Source organism: Carlito syrichta, unplaced genomic scaffold (assembly GCF_000164805.1).
Source record: "Carlito syrichta isolate Samal-C Ts95f unplaced genomic scaffold, Tarsius_syrichta-2.0.1 Scaffold60087, whole genome shotgun sequence".
Lineage (NCBI taxonomy): Eukaryota > Metazoa > Chordata > Mammalia > Primates > Tarsiidae > Carlito > Carlito syrichta.
Window position 1 is genome coordinate 154355 of NW_007004183.1, and position 12378 is coordinate 166732.

Here is a 12378-nt window from a genome sequence, read left to right on the forward strand (position 1 = left end):
TGTCTTTGTGTCGCAGAACCTTTGGTTCAACTATAAACAATTGAAATATTTAGTGGGGATATTAGGGTGTTGAGTGATAACTATGAAGTACTTTCAAGATGAAAAAATACTATTCAGTGATGACAAGGTGGGCCAGGTGTAGTGACTCATGCCTGTATTCCCAGCATTTTGGGAGGCTGAGACAGGAGGATGGCTTGAACCCAGGAGTTTGAGACCAGTCTGGACAATATAGTGAGACCTTGACTCTACCAAAAAAAAAAAAATTAGCTGGGCATGATGGTACGCATCTGTAGTCCCAGCTACTCAGGATGCTGAGGTGGAAAGATTGCCTGAACCCAGGAAGTTGAGGCTACCGTGAGCCATAATTGTTATGATCATGCCAGAACACTGCAGCCTGGATAACAGAGTAATATCCCTACTCAAAAAAAACAACAACAAAAAAACCTGAAACAAAACAAAACGATTGCAAGGTGGAGGTGAGGAGAGGACTCAGACACTGAGGGCAAAATATAAATTGATAGACCTTTTATAGAAAGAGGTTTGACAGACAAGAGCCTTAAAAAATATACATTCTATGTGGACACCTTCTGTGTTCTTAGAAAATACTCAGAACTGTGGGAAAGGATGTTCATCACAGTATGACTGGCCCGGTATATTGGTCGTGTCCATATCCATGGATTCAACTAACTGTGGATATAAAATATTTTTTAAAATATGGATAATCTGTGCTGAATATGTATAGACTTTTGCCTTGTCATTAGTCCCTAAACAATATGGTACAACAATTTACATAGCACTTACATTGTATTAGTTGTTATGAGTAATCTAGAGATGATTTAAAGTGTATGGGAGGGTGTGCGTAGGTTAAATGTAAATACTACACTATTTTACATAAGAGATTTGAGCATCCATGGATTTTGGTATCAATGGGGAGTCCTGGAATTAATCCTCCATGGTTACTGAGGGATGGCTGTATTATTTATGATAGTAAAAACTTAGAAATAGCCTAAATGTGAAAAAGAATTCAAATTAAAAATTTTACCAGCTGGGCATGGTGACTCAAGCCTATAATCCTAGCACTTTAGGAGGCTGAGGTGAGAGGATTGCCTGAGCCCACAGGTTTGAGGCCATCCTGGGCAACTTGGCAAGACCTCATCTTTACAATAAAACAAAAAATTAGCCGGGCATGGTGGTGCATGCCTGTAGTTCTAGCTTCTTGGAAGGCTTAGACTGAAGGATCGCCTGAGCCCAGCAGGTCGAGGCTGTGGTGGCCATGAGTGTGCCAGTGTGCTCCAGCCTGGGTGAAAGAATGAGACTCCAGCTCAAAAAAATAAAAAATAAAATGTTATCATCCACAAAAATCTCCATTTTGCTTAAAATATGTGCATGTATAGATCTATCTATCCATCTCACTCTCTCTAGAAAGAAAGGTATATGGTATATACATTTTCTTCTTTATACTTTTTTTTGTTTGTTTAAAAGATAGAGTCTAGCTATGTTGCCCAGACTGGTTTTTAATTTTTGGGCTCAAGCAATCCTTCCAACTCATCTTCCCAAGTAGCTGGAGCTACACATATCATCATGTCTAGCTAATTTTTACACACAATACTAAATGAATACTGCTATGAGGTTATAACCACTCACTGACACTTTGCCTATTCATGGTGAGCCTCTCAGAGGACTGCCAACCCCAGAAGTGCCTTACATTTCTGAAACCAAAACTGTGTTCCAAATGTAAATTTACAGGCAAAAACCTAACAGCTAGCTTTGTTTTGAATTTGTTCAAAGTTCATTAACTGAAAAACCACATATTGAGTACTTGTGTGGAATGAAGCACCATGCTAGGGTGCAGTGGATAGAAAGACAGAAACATGACCCCATTGCTTATGGAATGACAGCCTGATGCAGGAGACACAGAAGTGACAGGAAGTGATGCTGCCTGGTAGTGGGTACCAGGAAGGCACTGGGCACAGTGTGGTACAGGAGCATGAGAAAGTGGTGTCTACTCTAGACCAGCGAGGTCAAGAAAGGCTTCCCTGAGGAGGGAACACCTAAGCCCAGTTCTGAAGGATAAGCAGGAATCAGGGGAGCGAATGGTGTCTATTCCAGACAGAGAGAACATTCTGTCCTAAGGCCCAGATTTTCACAATAGAATAGGCGGTGGTTTAGGGTCATTATGGGTGAAAGAGGGAAGTAGCACTAGAGCCCTGTGTGGGAGTCAGATTACGTAAGGCCTTGGGAAGAGTTTGGACTCCATCCATAGTCCACTTCCATTTGGATGTGTAAGTCAGAAGAGTGACATAGGCAATTTTTGATGTAAGAAAATAAAAAGATGGTTGTGTGGAGGAGGTACTGGAGGGGGTAAGCCTGGAAGAAGAAACACTTGTGTGGTGGGAAATCACTGAGCATCTCCAATGTTTGTGTCTTGGTGCTCAAGCTAGTTATGTCTCCCTCACTGCCAGAGTTGACCAGCACTGAGATCGATTGTCCTGTAGGGTTGACTGATTGGCATCACTTGAGGTATGCAAGCACGATGCAAGAATGGTATTCTATTTTGTGTTCTGTATCTTAGCTTCACTCTTGTGATGCCAGCAGGCACTGTGGTTCATTTCAGATGATGTGTCTAAGATGGCGTTCCTGACCATGACCTTGCACCAGGGTGGAACCACCCGAATGTATGCACTCACATCTGATGCGCAGCCTCCGCTGCTCAGCACCTTCAGTGGAGACCGCCGCTTCTCACGGTTTGGTGGTGTTCTGCACTTGAGTGACTTGGATAATGATGGCTTGGGTGAGAAAGGAGCAGAACCTTTTGCCAAGAATTGAGTCCCTTTACCCAATGGACCAGTCCCCTAATTGGATCCTCGAGGCTCTGCCCTCATAATTAACAGCCCAGTGGCCCAAGAGCCTTTAGACAGATTTTGAATCAGGTAAGACCAGAGCCTGATGTACAAGAGGGAGTTGGATGTCTTGAAGGTGGCAGCATGAGCGTCATTCATGGTAATTGTTATTGATGAATCATGAAACAGGAAATAAAAGCCTTCGACTTTGCCAGGATGAAATCAAGGCAGACTGTTTCAAGGAGGTGCTAATATGATCTGCAGGAGGTTGAGTTAGGATCCAGTAGTGGAATGAGGAAAAGATGACAGAGACTTCCTTCTGCTGGCTTTTATGTTTACAGATGAAATCATCATGGCAGCCCCGCTGAGGATAGCAGATGTAACCTCTGGACTGATTGGGGGAGAAGATGGCCGAGTTTATGTCTATAATGGCAGACACACTACCCTTGGTGACATGACGGGCAAATGCAAATCATGGATAACTCCATGTCCAGAAGAAAAGGTAAAGTGTCCTACAAAATTCTGTGTCATGTTAGGAAATGATCATTAATTGCTGATTTCTTGTTGACATTCACTATAAAACTCTTACAATTTTTACCTGAACTCATAGGTCCTGGAGTCATATCACAATTACGTGCCCATGTTCTGTAGGCGTCAGCTGTCTGTAATTTTTGTAGCTTTGCAGCATTTGCCCCCAGGGCTAAAATCCTGCTGGACTTGGTGTTATGTTGGTCCCTGATCACAGCCTGCTGCTGCTTGGTAAGCACCTGCAGCAGAAGAAAGAAAGCAGGCCATGGCCATTGGTTTCATTAAAACTTCCACTCTTTCATTTCTCGTTTCATTGCTTTGTTTTGTTCCTTTTCTCAGATGAGTTCCCTTAAGTTATGTTTCCTGGATCTAAAACCTTTGGCTGTTATTTTTTTAATTTAAAAATTATTTTTAATTGAAAATTAATGAAAGTTTACTGTGAACATTTTAGCACATGCAAAAAAGTACAAAGAAGAAAATTGGAAATTATCTACCTAGAATTCCACTCTCCAGAGCTAATACCTGTTAACCATTACAGTGAATCCTTCTAGTATTTTTTCTATGGATTTAAATTATTGTGCATTTACTATGTACATGCTCAGCACTATATGTAATTTAATCCACATTAAAGCTATGGGGTTAATATTATTGCCATTTACAAATAAAGAAATTGAAGATCAGAGAGGTAGTTTATGCAAGGTCATACTACTAGAAAATGGCAGAACAGGGATTTGAACCCAGATCTGCTTCTAACTATTATACCATATATATACTTTATTACAGTTGTGATCATATTGCACATAATTTGGTGCACAATTTTGTGACTTATTTTTTAACCCAACAAGATATCAAGCACACTTTTCTATATTATCTGATATTCTTATGCAATATGATATTCACTGGCTGCCTAGTGTTTTATCTATGGATAAATCATAATTTATTTACCCATTATTTAAGTAACTGTCATTAGTCACTTAAGCCATTTTTAATTTTCACTGTTATAAACAGTGATAGTAAATATTCACATAATCATTTTTTATACCTCTGATTATTTTTCTGAGCTCTTTTCCTGTAAGTAAAATTTCTGGGGTCAAAGGAAATACACATTTGTAAGACTAACCAAGAAATGTAAAATATGAGTGTAAGAGTGTAATTCAAATTGGTTTTAAAAAAGCATATAAACAACAATAATATTGTCTCACTTTCTCCCCAATTTTTTCTTTCAGGCCCAATATGTATTGACTTCTCCTGAAGTAAGTACCTCCTGAAGGATTGAAGAAAGAAACTAAAAAAAATGCCCTTTCCTTATTTGATAAAACTGATGAAATACCATGGCGTGTTTTCCAAAGTCCATTAACAGGCAGTGTGTTTTGCAGGCCAGCTCAAGATTTGGGAGCTCAATGATCACCGTGAAGTCCAAGGAGAAGGTAAGCACAAGGACTGCACTTTTTTGATGCTTACGTTTGTTCTAAGGCTGAGATCTCACTTTTTTGTTTTAATTTTAATTTTAATTTCAAAAAAGAGGTAAACACAAAAAGAAACATTTACACATTATCCCGTCACTATTTTTTGGTGGAAAGTTCCCCTTTTTACTCTTCCTGTTTTATCTTCTACAGCAGGGTTGGCAAACTACAGCCCACAGGATGGCACCTCTGTTTTTGTATAAGCTATGAACTAAAAATGGTCATCACATGTTTAAATAGTGGGAACAAAAATCAAAACAGAATACATTGTGGTGTGTGAAATTCACATGAAGTTCAGATTTTAGTGTCCATTAACAAAGTTCTATTGGAACATAGCTGCATTCATTTGGTACTTACCATCTTATGGCTGCTATCATGTGTTACAGTGGCAGAACTGATTTACTGTTTCAGAGACTGATGTTCCACAAAACCTAAAATATTTATTATCTGGTCCATAACAAAAAATGTTTGCCAACCCTTGTCCTATAGGATAACCACTGTTAATGTTTGGCTGTTTTCCCAGACTTTCAGTTTTTGTATGACTGTAGACACACACACACACACACACACACACACACACACACACACACACACACACATCCTTGTCATTGTTTTACTTTTATGTACTATATTTTACCTCCTTCCAGACAAAGTACATACCAGGCCGTTTGATTCTTTTTAATGGCTGCATAGTATTTTGTTGTCAGGAACCACCATATTTTATTTCTTCAGTTCACATTCTCATAGACATTTAGGTGATCTCCATTTTTTTTTAACTGTTGTATGCTGTAGTGAGCATTCTTGCCCTATATCTTTGTATAATTGAGCAAATATTCCTGCAGGTGAGAATTTTAAAAGGGTTGCTAAGCTGGGCACACTTAAAAATAAAGTAGTACTACAAGATCAAAGGGTGTGCACATTTTATTTATTTATTTTTATCCAAGAGTCTCACTCTGTCACTCAGGCTGGAGTGCAGTGCCATGCTCACGGCTTACCACAGCCTCGGCCTCCTGGGTTCAGGCAGTCCTTCCACATCCCCCCCCCCCCCCCCGCCAAGTATTTGGGACTATGGGTGCACACCACCACACCGGCTAGTTTTTTAATTTTTTGTAGAGGCAAGGTCTCACTATGTTGCCCAGGCTGGTCTTGAACTCCTGAGTTCAAGCCATCCTCCTACCTCAGCCTCGCCAAAGTGTGGGGATTACAGGCGTGAGCCACCATGCCCGGTGCACATTTTAAATTTTAATAGATACATCAGATAAAAGAGATTTACCTTAAAAATACCTCTACACTACTGATTCTATTCATCCATCTATTTTAGTATTTCTTTGTACAGAACTGTGCTAGGCTGTAAGAGATATAAACAAAGAGATAGCAAAGTCCTCACTCTTGAAAAATACGATTTGTATGCATGGGAAGTTAAATAAAAATACAAATGAGTATAGGATTAAATGCCAACAAGTAGTGTGAAGAATAAGTATTAACTGTGGGATGAAGGGCTGGGGGAGCCTTCATTGATTATAGAGTGAAAGACTTGGTAAGTGCTGTGGACCAGGTTCCTGCTTGAAAGACGTGGCGAAGCTGCCCTCTAGTGGCCAAAAATTTAAGTGATCCATTTACTTGCAAGTCTGATAGCAAAAACTATAGGGTTAACCACAAAAAAAAGATGGATTATCGTTGTTGGAGGCTTCTCAAAAGGTCTGATAACAGGAATACTTTATAGCACAAACTTGGCTTCTTAAACTTTTATTTATCTTTCTAAAACTTAGACATCAAGAACCCATGCATTTTAATAAAAACTGTATGTATCAACCGTGATTTAAATCAATTGAGGAGAGTAGTGACATATATAGATCATCTATAAAATAATTTATATAGAGAGAGTAGTGACATATATAGATCATCTATAAAATAATTTATATTTGATGCCTTTCTGTAAAACATTGCAAATGCACCTTCCTAATTATATTTCACTTGGGTTTTATTAAAATTATTTCACTTTCTTTAACCTGAGAAAGCTGACTGAAAAAAAAATCACTTTTCTAGCGCATACCTGAGATTGGGACACTGAAGCACTCTGCGTATAAAGATAAATCAGATATTATCTTTTAAAAATGGACATCTGGGTGCAGTGACTCAAGCCTATAATCCTAGCACTTTGGAAGGCTGAGGCTGGAGGATGGCTTGAACCTAGGAGTTCGAGACCAGTTTGGGAAACATAGTGAAACCTTGTCTCTACAAAAAATCAAAATTAGATGGATATGGTGGCACATACCTGTAGTCCTTGGGAGGCAGAGGTAGATCACCCGAGCCAGGAGGACGAGGCTGCGGTGAGCTGTGATCATGCCACTGCACTCCATCATGGGTGACAGAGTGAAACCCTCACTCAAAACAGTAACAACAACAACAACAAGACCCTGACAATCAGAAGATGATCAGGCCAGGGATGCTGTCTCACGCCTGTGTAATCCCAGCACTACAGGAGATAGAGGTGAGAGGATTGTCTGAGCCCAGGGGCTTGAGACCAGCCTGGGCAACATGGTGAGACCTTATTTCTACAATAAATCAAAAAATTAGGTGGGCATGGTGGTGCATGCCTGTGGTTCCAGCTACTTGGAAAGCTGAGGTGGAAGGATTGCCGGAGCCCAGTAGGTTGAGGTTGTGGTGGCCTTGAGCGTACCACTGCACTCCAGCAAAAAGATGATCAAATTGACCTTTGACCAAGACTTGAATAACTGTATGATTTTGAAGATTCCTCTTCCTATCACATGTGAGCATTAAGTAATGAAATTGGCAGGAACAAACTGGAGTTGGAACTCAGCATCTATTTAAGTAGTGCTGTCACTGTCTTCGTATGTTTGAAACCTCTCATGGACTGCCTCCTGTTAGCTCATGAGACTCAGAGGAGCAGTAACTAACAAGTGTGTTGTGAGCAGTGTTATATTAAGCATCAGAGAGGTAGACAAAGAAACCTGAGATGTGGTCCTGGTGACCAGGTGCTGGCAGTCTAAGTAGAAAAATAAAACATGCCCATAAGACCAACCAGGTCAATATATGGTGACCAAGAAGAGCCAAAGGCAGGTCAGACAGCAATTGCAGTGGAGGTCTATGCTGGCAGTCAGGGAAGGCAAGTCTTGCAGAGTTCATGAGCCCTGAGCTGCATCTGGAAAGATGACTAGCCTCTGAGGGCAGGAAGCTAGGGAAGAATTGACTTTAGAAATGAACATGGTTGACCAGTAAATGGAGAGGAGACTTAGTTCATAGCCAAAGCACAGACAAATTGAATAAATGAGTAATTCCACAAATCAGGGAAGAGAGAGAGAAAAAATTACTATTTGGTTTATTTTTCATAAATTTAAATTAAATTTTAAATTAACTTAAAATAAAGTTTAAACTTTTCTCTTTTAATGACACTGGGATATTAAGAGATGATATAAGCAAAGGGCAAAGTAGAGTATCTGACATATGGTAAAAGCTCAGTAAATTTTAGCCATTATTATTATTAATCCTGGATTTCATTAGTAGTTTCCAAAATTTAATCATTGAGAAACTATCAGAGTCTGCTCTGACCAAAACACTATTAGTCAGATACCTTACTTGCCAGCCTTGGCTCAGGATAACTTGTGGCAGTTTCTACAAATAAAATCTGGCAGTTCAGAAAGATGAGTCCTAAAATGTTTCAAGCAGCAGAGTGGGTAGGAGGTGCTATAAACACACTGACAAAGGCAGCCCTTGGGGAAGTCCTTGTTATTTGAGGTATGTCGTCTATACTGTACCACAACTTGAATTCTGGAGTAAGCAAGCACTGACGTACTTCTTTATTCTTTATGTCTAGACAGGACTGGGGTGAACGTCCTCAGCTGTGGTTTTTAGAACCTACATATCTGAGGTGGTGGTGTAAAAACAAAGGGAAAGGCATTTAAGTTCAAGTCTTGGGATCTCGCCAGTGTCTCTTTCGTCTTTTGATTTCCAGAGTGTAGCATAATGCCTGGACTACAGGAAGTGCGTAACAGAGGCTATGAATGAACTATGAACTCTGTTTTGTGTCCCTTACAGAATCAAGTTGTCATCGCTGCTGGAAGGAGTTCTCTGGGAGCCCGGCTCTCTGGGGCACTTCACATCTATAGCCTTGACTCAGATTAAAGGCTGCACGCATTTTCCTTCTCTGCCCCGCTTGGGCCGTCATCCCCAGGGTGAGCATTCCGCTGGACCGAGCGGCACATCCGGTGCAGCTGCAGTAGATCCCAATGGAGGCAGGGCCTGGGAGGCCCAACAGCCGCACTCTCTGGGGTGTGGCACAGCGTGACTACACCAGGAGTTTGTGCAATTGCAGACACTTTGCTTATTCACATCCCTTCCAAAGTCCACTTCCCTACTCCCTTTGCTCCTAGACCTTTCTTCGTTCCTAGCTTGTTGCTTGTGCCTGTTGCACAACCTATTTGCTCTTCCTCTCGACTCCCCAGGTCTTTCTGATGCCTGGAAAAGTCTCTCTGTGGTCAGCTCTGAGGACTATTTCTGTGCACAATTCTTCCTAAAAGTATCTTTTAAAAAAATTGGGGCTCATCCCCATCAAAGTGCAATAGAAAGCACCGTATACAGCATTTGAGGAAGGAAAAATAGGAGAACACTGTAAGTGTGAAGGATAGTCTCACACTCCCAGATCACTTGTAATTTAGTCCTTTCTTAATGAGGATTATTGCCTTTTCAGCGTAGTATACAGTGAAAGACAAATATAAACATTACAGCTTAAAAATGTAGCTGGGCATGGAGAAACGTCTGTAGTCCCAGTTATTGGGGAGGCTGAGAAAAGTGATCATGCCACTACCCTCCAGTTTGGGTGACAGAGTGAGACCCAAACTCAAAAAAAAAAACAAAAAAACTTCAGCACCTGTGCCTCAAATGCTTTGGCAGAGACCACGCTCTAACAGTTGATGAACCTAGGGGCTCTCCAGGGTCTTAAGCCATCTCAGGAGGAGCCCTCGTTGCATTAGATTACAAGTTGTGCCGAAAGAACTAGAGTTGAAAGGAGAGATGTGGCCCGAGCCTAAGGCCAGGCACCTGAGGGACTTTGCTTGTTCCTGGGCTGTTTCTCGGAGGGCAGATTTCATCTGCCAGACCGGCAGTCTGGCACATTTAAGAGAAAAGAATGTACCAGAGGGTTTCAGCTTCACTAAAAGTATGTAGGCATTATCTAGGAAGAGAGACTAGCTTCTTTTGTACCGACCACAGAAGCAGCTCTTACTTCTAACACTGGTGAAATGACAGAAAAGCAGGAGAAAATCACAAATGACAGGAGCCCTTCTCAGCTTGAGACAAAGTAGAGACCATGGAAGAATCCGGCCAAGGAGTAGAAAGTTAAATTAGAAACCAAGGAAAAGCTACTGTGGCTAAGATGTGAGCATGAGGTGGGTACATTTTTTAAGAACTTAAAACAGGCATGTTCCTTGAGAGCATCTCTGCAGCACTCCTAGGACAATCTCACTTTTCTTAAAGAGGTGTGTGTGCTAACTGCATGGCATGCCATAGCACAGCAAAAAGCACAAACACACGCCATTTGGTTTTGCTTGGGTACGATTATTGACAGCTCAACCTATTTGAAGAGTTATTTTTAATTACAAAGAAGGTTCTTTTTATGGCACCAGAAATTACTTAGCCATATTCACTTACAAGCTAAGACATTTGAATGCAGAACAAACTCTGACGACAATGTACACTCAATTTTAGTATGTTTTTCTGGGTGAACAGATACATACTTTTCATTAGACATATTCATACTTTCATACTGCCATTATATAAACCATCAGTGTTTTTATGCTTTGCTAAATAAGGCCTATGTTTAAATATGATCATTATTTACCTTAGGATTTATACTTTTTTCAATGCCTGAACCAGATAGCAAGTACCCAGTGGAGTTTTTAAAACCCATAAATTTGAAAGCAAATTTCCAAGTTTATTGGATATTTATCAAAAACCATGTAAATTTGTATACCAACTGTTAAAGGTGAGCTTATCTGGTAAACATGTGAAAACCTGGCATCCAGAAAAAAAAAACTAATCATGACAATCTAATACATTATCCCAATAGGTGGCTTAAATTTTCATTCTACTAAGTATTAACTATAGTTTTAAGCATTGATTCCACTTAATATTTAAAATGGAAATATGTTGTAGAGTTTAAATTTCTCAACATAAATCTAAACTAACACAGCAGTTTAATTCAAATTTATCTTTATTTCAAGATAACAGAAGACATTTGCATATTTTCACTTTCTTTCTACTATCAATAAATGTTAACAACTTTCCTCAAGGCTTTTAAGATTGGAATTTCTTTATGCCTCTGTATCACAGACCTAAGAGACTAAAATAGTTTTACTAAGATAGTAAAACTCAGGTCTCTGAAGTCCTTATTCCATGTACCATCCATCACCTTTGTTGGTATTACTAAAGTAATAAAAGTAAATCCTGAATCCAAAATTCAAATAATATTGCAATTCCTCATAACAAAGCTGTATACAACTCCTGGAATAACTCACTCAAAACAAGTGGCCTTTAAAGATAAAATTGGTTAGTGACTATTTATTACAGTTTATGTTTATGAAGAACAAAGTGTTAACAGAATCCTCAATTGACATCTGTTCTACCCAAATTTGCTTAGAGTCCTCCCCCCAAAAATACAGTCTGTTAAGAGCCTCATACCTTATACTTGATATATTCAGTAAGGGTTGTGATTATTTCCTCACTCATATAACACAGTGTTTAATATTCTGTCACCTTATTTACAAATAGTAGTTAATGTGCTCCATCTGTAATTTTAGTTCAAAATTTAAAACCAATAAAATTCGTATTTTTTTGGCATAGATTGTTTTATTATTTATGAGAACATTATATAAGAAGCATCCTGAAATCACAAAAGGAGAACTAGCTGACATGTTGAAATCATACTTGATCTAACTACCTTCATGAATTTTATAAGCCATTAGCACTAGTAACTTCCCTTTGTCAGACATATGAGGTAGTTGCATCATTTTTCCTTTTACTAATGAACATGATTCATCAAAGAAATTATTTTACCCATGCTCAAACTAAATCAATTAACATTAAAGGGAAAATGACCGAAATTTTATCCTATGCCTGGTCTTCATCCAAATCAAGTTTTGCCTTCTCAGATTCCAATTCTTCATACATCACAGTTAGGTAGTATTTATTACCCATTTTGCAGTGATAAGACCAATAAGAGCAGCAGAGTGCTTTGAGGTGTGCCAAAGAATACCTTGTGAAATCTAAGTATTATCAAAAATAATCCTGAAAATCATCAGATTCATTAGTGCCAGAGAGTGCTGTATACTCACGTTCCAGCAGCCACACCACGGGGCAGGTTCCTGGCCCACAGTGCAGTGTCCTGGGGCTACTCAGTGCTATGAGAGCACCCCAACCTGTTGTGTGCCCTCCTGTTCTCCAGCTTCCCTCTAATGGTTTCCCATAACCACACCCGGGCTGGGGAAACCTTACTTGTAACTTCATGTTGCCTTCTAAATCAGCTACTAGAA

The 12378-nt window shown here is 39.7% G+C and overlaps 1 protein-coding gene across 1 annotated transcript in view; it reads left to right on the plus strand.

The window, feature by feature from the left end:
- Nucleotides 1–9653, plus strand: part of GPLD1 (glycosylphosphatidylinositol specific phospholipase D1) — a 61138-nt gene extending 51485 nt beyond the window's left edge. The window contains exons 21-25 of the mRNA XM_008050465.1: nucleotides 2615–2791; nucleotides 3182–3342; nucleotides 4595–4621; nucleotides 4745–4795; nucleotides 8888–9653. Of these exons, the coding sequence (XP_008048656.1) occupies nucleotides 2615–2791; nucleotides 3182–3342; nucleotides 4595–4621; nucleotides 4745–4795; nucleotides 8888–8974 (503 nt within the window). The 3' untranslated portion in view covers nucleotides 8975–9653. The remainder of the gene's footprint in view (nucleotides 1–2614; nucleotides 2792–3181; nucleotides 3343–4594; nucleotides 4622–4744; nucleotides 4796–8887) is intronic.
- Nucleotides 9654–12378: the final 2725 nt, after the last annotated feature.